The sequence below is a fragment of the Melitaea cinxia genome, chromosome 11 (assembly GCF_905220565.1).
Source record: "Melitaea cinxia chromosome 11, ilMelCinx1.1, whole genome shotgun sequence".
NCBI lineage: Eukaryota > Metazoa > Arthropoda > Insecta > Lepidoptera > Nymphalidae > Melitaea > Melitaea cinxia.
The window spans coordinates 1,733,263-1,746,705 of NC_059404.1; the positions used below are offsets into that span (position 1 = coordinate 1,733,263).

At 40.4% G+C, this 13,443-nt stretch overlaps 1 protein-coding gene across 3 annotated transcripts; it reads left to right on the forward strand.

Annotated features, from left to right (window-relative positions):
- The first annotated feature begins 280 nt into the window (after nt 1–280).
- On the forward strand, nt 281–7,668 carry LOC123658105 (WD40 repeat-containing protein SMU1). 3 transcript variants are annotated; one of them, XM_045593572.1, is made up of 10 exons: nt 281–306; nt 409–475; nt 2,274–2,532; nt 3,038–3,274; nt 4,060–4,180; nt 4,629–4,833; nt 5,138–5,265; nt 5,372–5,498; nt 5,758–6,075; nt 7,452–7,668. In XM_045593572.1, exons 1-10 carry the CDS (start codon nt 281–283, stop codon nt 7,548–7,550), a joined length of 1,587 nt encoding a protein of 528 aa, XP_045449528.1. In that variant the 3' UTR covers nt 7,551–7,668. The 3 variants fall into 3 exon arrangements, 1 of the variants encoding a protein (XP_045449528.1); XR_006743834.1 differs by lacking the exons at nt 281–306; nt 409–475; nt 2,274–2,532; ... (4 more) ...; nt 5,372–5,498; nt 5,758–6,075 and adding an exon at nt 7,095–7,155 and having other exon boundaries at nt 7,452–7,508; XR_006743835.1 differs by lacking the exons at nt 281–306; nt 409–475; nt 2,274–2,532; ... (4 more) ...; nt 5,372–5,498; nt 5,758–6,075 and adding an exon at nt 7,163–7,299 and having other exon boundaries at nt 7,452–7,539.
- Nucleotides 7,669–13,443: the final 5,775 nt, after the last annotated feature.

Here is a 13,443-nt window from a genome sequence, read left to right on the forward strand (position 1 = left end):
GCAGGCTGGGGTGGGGTAGGTGTCATTTCGTAGGTCAATCGAAGTTCGATGAAGGTTTTTTATCTGTGTAGTTTATAATTATATTCTGTAGATTATGTATGTGTCAAAAATGTCAACACGATATTTGGTTTGTTTGTGTTTAATATCGACACATTTTGCAATATACGTCTAGATTGTGTACACTGTTAATAACTTTGTTTGTGAATGTAAAATAAAATAAAAGGCTTAGCTTTTTCAATATATCTGTATATTTTATAGCAAGTTAAAAAAATAACACACAATGTCTATAGAAATAGAATCCGCCGAGTAAGTTCTCGAATATTTTATACATATTTATGCTGATATGTTTCGTAAAAATAATGTGTATATGATATAAAGTGAACCTTCACGTGTTATTTTTTATTTTAGTGTCATTCGTCTCATTCAGCAGTATTTGAAAGAATCTAACCTCACGAAGACATTGCAAACTTTACAGGTAAGTGGTGGTATTGTATTGTTATCTATCTAAGTATACTAATTATCTAAGATAAATAATAAATAAATAAATATCTTATAATATACATACACGGTCGTCTGTTCCTATGGTAAGCAACTTAATGCTTGTGTTACAGGTAACAGCCGACTTATATAAGATATATACATATCTTATATATATGTCTATAATATATTATTTAAGTATATTATTAGAAAGCTGAAGAGTTTGCTATGTTTATTGGTTTGAACGCATTAATCTCAGGAACAACTGGTGGAAGGCTACAGGATATATAATATTTTAGTATGATTTTCCTCAAATTAATGAGGCTGACACCGCCGGGCACAGCTACTTAAAAATATATTGTAACAACATGTAGTTATTAGTGAAACTTGGATGTTATTGTTATGTCGGAGTAAATGAAGTAGCTTTTTTTATCATCTGTATAAATAATATAAAAATATAAATAAATATGTAAAAGCCATTAAATGTCTCATTGCTTGGTAATTACTACTTTAAATAAATGGAACGATATGAAATAAATGGTATTGGCACAAAAGATATATATAAATCCTTTATATTTATTTTCTCGTATCGCGCCGACGTATAATAAACAAACAGAATTGTTCTCAGATAGTCGACTCCATGGTTGTTACTTAATAATTGTGTTTGCTCGCAAACGAAAAAAAAACCGACTTCAATTACATCGACAAGTAATACAACGTAGATGGACGAAAAAATAGTCAGGCAACTACGCGTTATCAAAGATTACTCAAAAAGTAGTTATCAGATCTCGATAAAATTTATATGTAACCACATGATAAACATCAGCTTTTGATTAAATTAAAAATTATCAAAATCGGTACACCCAGTAAAAAGTTATTGCGAATTTTCGAGAGTTTCCCTCGATTTCTCTGGGATCCCATCATCAGATCCTGATTTCCTTATCATGGTACCAAACTAGGGATATCCCCTTTCCAACAAAAAAAGAATTATCAAAATCGGTACATCCAGTAGAAAGTTATGCGGTATAATACAACGTAGGTCGACGAAAAAAGCGTCAAGTAAAAACGCATTATTAGATATAACTCGAAAAGTAGTTGTTAGATCTCAAATAAATTTAAATGGGACCAATTGGCACACACCACCTTTCGATTAAAACAAAATTTGTCGAAATCGGTCTACCCGGTCAAAAGTTCTGATGTAACATACATTAAAAAAAAAAAAAAAAAAAAAAAAAAAAATACAGTCGAATTGAGAACCTCCTCCTTTTTTGGAAGTCGGTTAAAAAGACATAGCTATGTTTTGATTTTGCTAATTTGGGCACACAATTTCATAACAATATTTTTTAATTGTTTGTCACCTGTTGTATTTAAATATTATTTTTGCAATGAAAGTAAATAATCGACCAATGATTTTAATTAGTAGACTTGGTGGACAGCTATGATGGTGAAAGATCCATTATTGTAGAGTTGTAGATTAGCATGGGATTGTTTGTTGATAAAATAGATACAAAAATAATTGTAAATAATTATTTTTGGTTTCTTATATGTTGGCTATTGAAGCCTGACAATGCTTGTGACGCCAGATAAAATCCTTAATACTTTTTTTATATAACTAGGTTGGCAAACTAGCGTACAGCTCACTTGATGGTAAGCAATTAGCACTTAGAGACAAGCTTGGTATTATTGATTATTTATCTAACATCATACATTGTATTTAACACCCTGAAATGATAGACAATGTCGTAAAAAAGCTACTATTGAGCTTAATAAAACATCTCACATTTTTTATATTTCAGGAAGAGACAGGTGTTTCTCTCAATACTGTGGATAGTGTTGATGGATTCTGTGCAGACATCAACAATGGTCACTGGGACACAGTACTAAAAGCGACAGCCTCCCTCAAGCTACCAGACAAGAAACTGATGGATCTCTACGAGCAGATTGTGTTGGAACTCATAGAGTTACGTGAGCTCGGGGCTGCCCGCACGCTGCTGAGACAGACACAACCTTGCTTACTCATGAAGCAACAGGAGACAGATAGATACATGCATCTAGGTAATTATTGATGATATTGCTGAGCTGTTGCTTAATTGTAATTACACTAAGGGATCGTCAATTAATCGGGTGAGGCTTGAAAGGTTGTGGGGTTAGGATGGAAAAAATAACAAAATAACATAAGGATGGAACATTTTATGTTGAATACTTGAATTATAAAACAAACAAACACCTTGCAACTATAATTTTCGTCTGAACATATTTACCACAATTTTTAATTTTCAAAATTATACCTTATTTAAAGATTTTTAAAAATTTCAATATACTTTATAGTACAAAAATATACGTGATTTATTGGTGAGAAGGAAGAAGGGTGAAAGTTGTCTCACCACATAGGGTAGTATATATAGGGGTGTTAATGTTGCTAAAAATATCAGGCCCTTAATGGACTACCCCCTTTTGCTGTAGACAAAAAAAATCACCAATTATTTTGCCACAAATCGGATCAAATTGATGAAATGTAATTTTTTAATTTGTGAATCTATAAATATATACATTTCTACAGAGAACATGCTAGCACGTTCATACTTCGACCCTCGCGAGGCGTATGGAGGTGCACGGGGCGGGGCGGGTGGTGCAGGGGCAGCAGGGGCGGGCGGCGCGGGGGGTGGTAAAGAGTGGAGACGCTCAGCGCTGGCGGCCGCGCTGGCCGGCGAGGTGTCCGTGGTGCCGTCCTCGAGGCTCTTGGCACTGCTGGGGCAGGCGCTCAAGTGGCAACAACACCAGGGGTTGCTTCCACCCGGTACTATTTATTTCTACTAGGTTGGCAAACAAGCGTAAGGCTCACCTGATGGTAAGCAATTACCGTAATTTATAGACTCCTGAAACACTAGAAGCATCCCAAGCACGTTGCCAACCCCATTTACTGCCAGGAGGTCTGGTCACCTTACTCACCACAGGAATACTACAAATCAATGTTTTTGTACAAACTTCTCAATAATTATATTGATTCACCTTTTTTATTAAGTAAAATAAACCTGAGTTGCCCCCGAACGAACTCTCGTCATAGACATTTGTTTCACGTCCTATTTTACAAAAAAAAGTACACTGGCAACAATTTTATATGTCGTACTACAAATTTCTATAACAAGCATCTACAGGAAACTGATATTTTTAATTGCAAAATAGGAAGATACAAGTGGGACGTTAAGCAAATGCTTAAATATATCCCTACTTAGATTAGAGATTTTTCCTTTCATATACACTAAATTTAACAAAAAAAAAAATTCCCCATTTTGTTTTGTTAATTTTTTTTCCCAAACAATATGTTTCACGCAATGTTATAGTGCTGTTGTATGTATTAGCTAATAGTGGAAACTTTATTGATTTCAGTTATTGTAATTAGTCATAATATAATAATGTAATATAAAATTGTATGTTTCCCAAATAAAAATAAAATAAAAAAATCTAATCTCTTGGAATAGTCATAAAAAGATATAGTTAAATTGTTGCCTGTTAATATACATAAAATTAGCGATACTAAGATGATATTAAAATAGTATAACAATTGTTTTTTTTTTGCTACAGGAACTACTATCGATCTTTTCCGGGGCAAAGCGGCTATTAGGGACGAGGAAGACGACCAGTGCCCGACGCAGCTTTCAAAAATTATAAAGTTTGGTCAAAAGTCACATGTCGAGTGCGCAAGGTTACTAAAATTTTTGATGAACACTACAAGTGTTAGCTGTTGTTATGTGCACGCGCTGTGTGATTACAGCAGTAAAGAATCTAGCCACCCCCTCTCTTCCCGTGGCTGTCATAAGAGACGACTAAGGGATAACACAGTTCCACTGGAACCTTGAACTTAAAAAGCCGACCGATGGCGGGATAACCATCCAACTACTGGCTTTGAAATACACAGACCGAAGACGGGCAGCAGAGTCTTCGGTGCGATAAAGCCATCCCTGCGGTCACCAATCCGCCTGCCCAGCGTGGTGACTATGGGCAACACACATGATTTCATGCCATTTTTGGTGCGAACTTGTGGAGGCCTATGTCCAGCAGTGGACTGTGATAGGCTGAAGTGAGTGAGTGATGTGCACGTGGGAAAAATGGAATACATTACATAAACAAATACTAAAAATGTATATTTTCAGATTCTCTCCAGACGGGCAGTATCTAGTGACGGGTTCCGTGGATGGGCTGGTCGAGGTGTGGAACTTCACGACTGGCAAGATCCGTAAGGATTTGCGGTACCAAGCGCATGATGAGTACATGAGCATGGACGAAGCCGTACTCAGCCTTGCATTCGCACGCGACAGCGACACACTAGCCGCTGGCTCCAACGATGGCAAGATCAAGGTAAGAAAGAAGAAGCCGTAAAGGTTTTTTTGTTACACTCAACGGATTACACTCACTAGGGTTTACTCGTTTTGGGGGTCTGGAAACAAAATAATTTCAATATTTATATACAAAATTATGTTACATTATATGCATGCGGTGTTTTCCTACATAAGTTGTGCACTTAGATTAAGCATAATGTGTTCTGTTTTGTAATGAATGTTTTTGTGTGAAACTGCTACTAAGCCAATAAATAAATACACAAGCAAAAACGCCCACATGGTTCTTCCCTCTAGCCCTCACTAACGTTGTCGTGTGTCCACAGGTGTGGAAGGTGTCGACGGGGCAGGTTCAGCGAAAATTGGACCGCGCGCACGCAAAGGGTGTCACTTGCCTGCAGTTTACGCGTGACAACAGTCAGATACTCTCTGCCTCATTTGATCGCACTATCAGGTGAGACATTTGGACGCTTTGCTACTTATGCTGCTAATTGTATGCTGATATTGTTTTAAATGAGTGTGGAAATTACGTTTAAATCAAATTTTGATTATTTTTCAAGGATACATGGACTAAAATCGGGCAAAATTCTGAAAGAATTCCGCGGTCACACGTCCTTCGTCAACGAGGCGGTGTTTACTCCCGACGGACACAGTGTCCTCAGTGCGTCGTCTGACGGAACCGTAAAAGTGAGCATGAAGTATTACTACTTTGGTTTGAATTTGGAATATCTAATACTGTAAGGCTTGAATTTCTTTGGTCAGGTTAGGGAACATTTCTTTCAGAGATAAGTTCGCCCATGTCAACTTTTTTTTTTGTAATTGAAAACTGTAATTGTGTTTCAATCAAATCAATCATATAAGATAAAGGCATACTTAGATCTCGTGACTGACAATAGAAACTAGGGTTTCTTCGGCTAACACCCGCTCCAATAGTAATCGTGCGCAGGTGTGGTCGGTGCGCACGGGCGAGTGCACGGCGACGCTGAAGCCGCTGGGCTCCGGCGAGCCGCCCGTCAACTCGCTGCTGCTGACGCCCAAGAACCCCGACCACTTCGTGGTGTGCAACCGCACCAACACCGTGGTCATCATGAACATGCAGGGCCAGATCGTGCGCTCGTTCTCCAGCGGCCGGCGCGAGGAGGAGGGCGGCTCGCTGGTGTGCGCGGCGCTGGGCGCGCGCGGCCGCCTGGTCTACTGCGCCGGGGAGGACCTCGTGCTGTACGCCTTCTGCGCGGCCAGCGGCAAGCTGGAGCGCACCATCAACGTGAGTAGCTAGCGGGCCCTCGTGCTGTACGCCTTCTGCGCGGCCAGCGGCAAGCTGGAGCGCACCATCAACGTGAGTAGCTAGCGGGCCCTCGTGCTGGGCGCCTGCTGCGCGGCCAGCGGCAAGCTGGAGCGCACCATCAACGTGAGTAGCTAGCGGGCCCTCGTGCTGGGCGCCTGCTGCGCGGCCAGCGGCAAGCTGGGGCGCACCATCAACGTGAGTAGCTAGCGGGCCCTCGTGCTGTACGCCTTCTGCGCGGCCAGCGGCAAGCTGGAGCGCACCATCAACGTGAGTAGCTAGCGGGCCCTCGTGCTGGGCGCCTGCTGCGCGGCCAGCGGCAAGCTGGAGCGCACCATCAACGTGAGTAGCTAGCGGGCCCTCGTGCTGGGCGCCTGCTGCGCGGCCAGCGGCAAGCTGGAGCGCACCATCAACGTGAGTAGCTAGCGGGCCCTCGTGCTGGGCGCCTGCTGCGCGGCCAGCGGCAAGCTGGAGCGCACCATCAACGTGAGTAGCTAGCGGGCCCTCGTGCTGGGCGCCTGCTGCGCGGCCAGCGGCAAGCTGGAGCGCACCATCAACGTGAGTAGCTAGCGGGCCCTCGTGCTGTACGCCTTCTGCGCGGCCAGCGGCAAGCTGGAGCGCACCATCAACGTGAGTAGCTAGCGGGCCCTCGTGCTGGGCGCCTGCTGCGCGGCCAGCGGCAAGCTGGAGCGCACCATCAACGTGAGTAGCTAGCGGGCCCTCGTGCTGGGCGCCTGCTGCGCGGCCAGCGGCAAGCTGGAGCGCACCATCAACGTGAGTAGCTAGCGGGCCCTCGTGCTGGGCGCCTGCTGCGCGGCCAGCGGCAAGCTGGAGCGCACCATCAACGTGAGTAGCTAGCGGGCCCTCGTGCTGGGCGCCTGCTGCGCGGCCAGCGGCAAGCTGGAGCGCACCATCAACGTGAGTAGCTAGCGGGCCCTCGTGCTGGGCGCCTGCTGCGCGGCCAGCGGCAAGCTGGAGCGCACCATCAACGTGAGTAGCTAGCGGGCCCTCGTGCTGTACGCCTTCTGCGCGGCCAGCGGCAAGCTGGAGCGCACCATCAACGTGAGTAGCTAGCGGGCCCTCGTGCTGGGCGCCTTCTGCGCGGCCAGCGGCAAGCTGGAGCGCACCATCAACGTGAGTAGCTAGCGGGCCCTCGTGCTGGGCGCCTTCTGCGCGGCCAGCGGCAAGCTGGAGCGCACCATCAACGTGAGTCACGCCCACACGACTTAAAAAAAACCCCCACCACAGAATCTTGTGTTCTATGCTCTACTAAGCTTGGGCGCACCATCACCATGAGTGGCTTCCCTAAAATGAAAACTTCCCCACTAGTCACACTCACGAGTCGCTTCTTTGTCCAGGTGCACGAGAAAGCCGTCATCGGAATGACCCACCACCCGCATCAGAACCTGCTGGCGACTTACGGCGAGGACGGGCTCCTCAAACTGTGGAAGCCTTAATTGTGACTTTCTAATGAACGTTGGCTGCAGACATGACGGAGTGTGACTTGTGAATATGAGATAATTTTAATGTTAAGTGATCATTATGTTAGAAAAATTAAACAACTATAACACCGAATAGATTCTTTTATTTAATCTTATTAATTCTTTTTTTATTTAAGTAACGGAATTGCTTAAATTTTATAAAATTATTTTATATTTTACAAAAAAAGTAATTCATCTAATTTACGAAAAAACAAGGGTTTTTTCCAAATGATAAACTTTGTAACCAATAGTAAATAAGTAGTTCCAAATAAGCCATGTAGTAGAAATTGCGTTACACTGTGTAATCTTAATCTATACAAATTTGGAGTGTCTGTTTGTAATATTAAAATAACTGTTTTTTACTAAATGCATATGGTACATATACCGAAATAACAGTTTTTATAATTTTTGTCTATCTGTCTGTCTCTCTGCTAATCTCTGAAACGGCTGAACCGATTTTGACGGGACTTTCGCTGGCAGATAGCTGGTGTAATAAGGAGTAACTTCATCATTACAACCTATACAGTCCACTGCTGGACATAGGCCTCCACAAGTTCACGCCAAAAATAACGTGAACTCATGTGTTTTGCCCATAGTCACCACGCTGGGCAGGCGGGTTGGTGACCGCAGTACGGGCTTTGTCGCACCGAAGACGCTGCTGCCCGTCTTCGGCCTGTGTATTTCAAAGCCAGCAGTTGGATGGTTATCCCGCCATCGGTCGGCTTCTTAAGTTCCAAGGTGGTTGTGGAACCTTGTTATCCCTTAGTCGCCTCTTACGACACCCACGGGAAGAGAGGGGGTGGCTAAATTCTTTAGAGCCGTAGCCACACAGCACACATGGATACAAGGAGTAACTTAAGCTACTTTTATTTTAGTAATTTATTTATTTTATAACTCTAGGAACTGAAAAATATAATATTTTTGTTAAATTTCACGCGGACGAAGCCGCAGGCACAGCTAGTGTATATATACTAGTTGTGCCCACGTCACGCTGTTTGTCCGCGATGGACTCCTAAACTACTTAACCGATTTTAATCACCGTGTGCAGTTTGATCCAGCTTGAAAGATAGGCTATATTTAATTACGATATATGTAATTATTATATTTAATAGAAAAAAAAAACAAAACGGGACGAAGTTCGCCAGGTCTAACTAGTTGTATATATAACACGTTATTCAGAACAGAAATAAAAAAAAAACACGTATCAGCAGTCTTACAAACATATGCCTAGTAAAACTAACGATTTCACTTGTTCGGCCAGAGTATTCGAATGTTCGAAATTTGTAGTGTGGGGCCAGCAGCTTCTCTGTAAAAATGTTGTAAGCCCCTGGTGTAACTACGTGAAAAATTGTAGGCACTCTAACCTATGTTCCGTGACGATAGGAACGGTCGAAGATCTTTAGGATTACTTTTAATCTACAAGAACGTGATGCATTCCAAAAGCGCCAGAAAGTTGTAGAAGCAATATGACGCAATATCTTGACATTGAGTGTCACATGCAAGTAGAATTATCGGACTTTGAAACATTTTTTTTTATTTTCCTTTTAATATATTTGCCGCACTTCGAGCCAGAGACAAAACCAACGGTTTTCGATATTTGCCCGAGCGTTGACTCTTATTCTCTCTACATTTGTGAAATAGCGTGATATTTTTTATTTTATTTCTAATGCCATACATTTTCTGATGTTTTCTAATTGTATCATCATGTTATTTGGCATTTAAATGACAAAATCATGCCAACTTTCGTAGTTAATTGGAATAGTATAGCAAAAATAATTGAGCAATCAGCTAATGATTATTATCTGAGTTGTGGTATCTGGTATTGACCTGTATCATTATTTGTTCAGAGAATCAGAAATGCAATTGTATTCCTTTCAACAGTATCTAAATGTTGCTATCATATTACCAACATTACAAGCGATACACCAAACCAACATTACAAGTTTCTAGCCCATGTAGCGCCCATGTGTAATTAATACCCCGGTGCTCTCTTACATCAAAAGCGGCTTTCACAGCTTGATTGGTTTTGGGGATCGGGCATCGATAAAAAAAGGTCAGCCGAAGATGTGGAATAACAATGAAAATATTACTTTATATGAAAGAGTTCGATAATTGGTAATAAATATCGATTATTATTGATATTTTGAAGTCTAAAAATATCAGCAACTATCGATGTTTAAAAAAAATACATACATAATTCGATATTATGAGCACTTGTATTCAGCTCACGGCACTCCACAATACTAAGCGCCTGAGTGCAATGCACAGTGCACTGCAGGTAAAGCCCTGATAGCTTGTTAAATAATTATACGCCTACATATCTATTTACTTGACGCCGAGTTGGCCCAACGGTTACAGCCATGGATTGTACCTGTTGCGTTGGCGGTTGCGGATTCGATCCCCGCACATGACAAACATTTGTATTGGCCATACAGGTGTTTGCCATGTCCATGCCATGTGGGGTGTTTGTGCAGTCTTTGTGGGTCTCGCCACCGTGCCTCGGAGAGCACGTTAAGCCGTCGGTCCCGGTTGTTATTATGTACACCTGATAGCGATCGTTACTCGTAGTAGGTAATATATCCGCCAACCCGCATTGGAGCAGCGTGGTGGATTAAGCTTGTCCTACACGGGGAAAGAGGCCTATGCCCAGTAGCGGGATATTAAAGCCTGAAGCGAATATCTATTTAGTTAAAATAATAAATCTGTTTACTCAGTTTTCGTATTTTTCATCAATTAAATTATATCTAATCTAATAAATCCAGTGTATAACGATACGCATATCAAATTATTAAATAATTACTATTTTTAGAAGTTGATTAATGTTTATAAATAGAAAAAAATTATATCTATTAATACTGTTATTGTATTTTAAATTCCTTTATAATTAAATCATACTTTTGCGGTTTGTAAATAGTAAAAAATACCAACATTAAAGTGTTCCGACCTTACCAAAGTTTTTCTAATTTAATATCTGACGTTCAGACGGTCGCCGGTCAATTCTTACGAGTGTGTCCTACTGTAAGGACTCACTGTGTCAGAGACCACATAAAGCCGTCGGTTCCAGTTGTTACTATAGACATCTAGTAGCTATCGTAACTCATTGTAGAGAAGCTTTCAATCAAACCGTAGTGTTGCAGCGTGATAGATAAGCTCTAGGGCTTCTCTTACATGGAAACTTTTGCCCAGCAGTGGTAGGTTACGAGACCGATTAAGTCAGATACCTATTATTCTAAGTTTGAATTGTATTAATAACAGAATTTGGGGAGGAAGCTCGAAGAATTGAAGAATTATTTATAAGTTATTTTACGCTAAATTAGCAGATTGCATTGCTCTTAGGTATTTTATACAATTTTGTCTTTCATGTGCGTACTATGTGACTATTACGCGTATAATCATTAGAACAACAAAATTGATTAAATAATGCAGCATGCTGTGTGGTTACGGCAGTAGGAATATAGCTACCCCCTCTCTTCCCTTGGGTGTCGTAAGAGGCGACTTAGACACAGTATCCCTGTTGCAAAACCATTTTACGGTGGACGTCCACTAAATATTAATCTCTCCCTGCCAAATTTTAAGATTGTAGTACAAGAAATGAAGGTTTTTATAAAAATGTTCGAGGGCTCTTAGAAACTCTAAATGCGGTTATAGCAAAATCCGTTCCTTGTGCTTAATAACTATTAACTATCTCTCTGTCAAATTTAGAGCTTGTAGAAAAAAAAAATTAAGGACTTTTATACAAGCTTGTGAGATCCCATAGACCTCTTTAGCCAGTCGCAAAATCCGTTCTTGGTGGATGTCTACTAACTATAAACTATCTTTGTCAAATTTCAACCTTGTAGCACAAAAAATTAAAGGCTGTCATAAAAACTTGTAAGAGCCCCTAGACCCCTTTAATCCGACCCCATTGAAAAATCCGTTCTTAGCGGACGCCTATTAAGTATAAACTATTGTCCTGAGTCACAATTACAGTGACAATTTTCATCTTTATGCTTCCAGCGGTTTTTAAGATTTCGTGATCAGTCAGTGGCCTAACGATTTCAAATATTTACTAGGGACCCCGGCTTCGCAAGGGTGCAATGCTGATACTAAATATAAAATATATATTTGCAATGTAACGCAAAAATGTGTTTATTTACGACATCACATTAGAAATCTCTAAAACTATCAGTGTTCCTCTACTATATTATGCATGTATTATGCATGTATTATGCATGTATTATGCATATAAACCTTACTCTGGAATCAGTCTATTTACTAAAGAAAACCGTATCAAAATCCGTTGCGTAGTTTTAAAGGTCTAAGCATACATAGAACGAGAAGTGACTTTGTTTTATACTATGTAGTGTTATGTTATCCGATATTTAACTTTATTTATTTTCTGTCACATTAGAATTGACATAGTTATCAATGTGAAATCGTATTTACATTAACTAGAATCAAACTTACGACCGTCAGCTTTATATCAGCGTCAGCTAATGTGTGAGTGAGTCAGTGACCTTTCTCTTTTATATATATAGATTAAGATGTATTATTTGGACACTTCCTCGCCATCTATAAAGCATACATTTTAAATTTCAAGTCTCTTACCTTAATAACATCATACAAACTTCCAAACCCCGTTTTATCCCCTTAAGGGTCGAGTTTCGTAAAATTCGTTCTCAGCAGATGTTTACACCCTATAAGGAACCTATTTGTAAAATTTCAAGTTTCTAGCTGTTATACTTTCGGAGATTTCGTGATGAGTGAGTCAACCTACCATACCCCGTTTTAACCCCAAAAGGGAGTTGATTTCAAAAGATACATTATTTGAACACCTTCTTACTATCTATAGAGCATATATTTTAAATTTCAAGTCTCTTACTTCAAAAACATAGGACTTTCTACAAACTACCAACCCCCGTTTTACCCCTTTAGGGGTCGAGTTTCATAAAATTCGTTCTTAGCAAATGTCTACGCCCTATAAAAAACGTACCTGGCAAATTTCAAGTTTTCAGGTGTTATAGTTTCGGAGATTTCGTGATGAGTGAGTCAACCTACCATCCCCCGTTTTAACCCCAAAAGGGAGTTGATTTCTAAAGATACATTATTTGAACACCTTCTCACCATCTATAGAGCATATTTGGCTTGTTCATGACGCAATTTTTAATCGAAAGGCACGAGACCAGACAAGCTTAGCGACTTGATAAAGACTGGGATTTTGCCAGGATTTGATAAGTGGTAATGTTATCGATCTATAAAATCTTGTAAACTAAATATTGAAAAAACTCAAAAGGTTGTAGTATCTCGACGTAATACAAAACTTCAAAATACAGTCAGTGAAGTGATTGATACAAACAACAAGTACGTGCCATAATCTTTTGTTTTTCAATGTACGATTTTATTTATGTGAAAAGAGGGATTAAGATACGGAGACACGCGCTGATTATTTGCTTAAGATGCTATCTCAAACATTATGTATATTGTTTATTCTTTGTCTATACTTATAGCTGTGATTTTAATAGTAACGTATATATATACAAAAGAAAAACTGTTAGTAGCTCATCCTCATTACTTATATGACGCCGAGTTCGATTCCCGCACATGGCAACATTTGTAATGGCCATACAGATGTTTGCCGTGGTCTGGGTGTTTAATAATAAGGACCTGGGTGACCGAGCTTAGCTCGGTATTTATAGTAAATCGTGTTTTTTGAAAATCATATTTAAATACGAATTACATATTGATAAAATATGAATAATATTTTTCGATTTTATTTTTTTTAGAAAAAAAAAGAAAAAAAACGATAATCGATCTGGAATACGTGAGGATTCGAACCATGATCTTTTCGGCCGAGCGCGATCGGCCGATTTCCCCTGAGCTATTACAACTT

What these genes read in the sequence shown, in the direction of transcription:
- LOC123658105 (XM_045593572.1), top strand. Translation starts at nt 281, where the DNA reads ATGTCTATAGAAATAGAATCCGCCGA. An exon ending in AGACATTGCAAACTTTACAG is followed by an intron (nt 476 to 2,273) that starts GTAAGTGGTGGT and finishes TTTATATTTCAG; the next exon opens with GAAGAGACAGGTGTTTCTCT. An exon ending in CGTCTGACGGAACCGTAAAA is followed by an intron (nt 5,499 to 5,757) that starts GTGAGCATGAAG and finishes AATCGTGCGCAG; the next exon opens with GTGTGGTCGGTGCGCACGGG.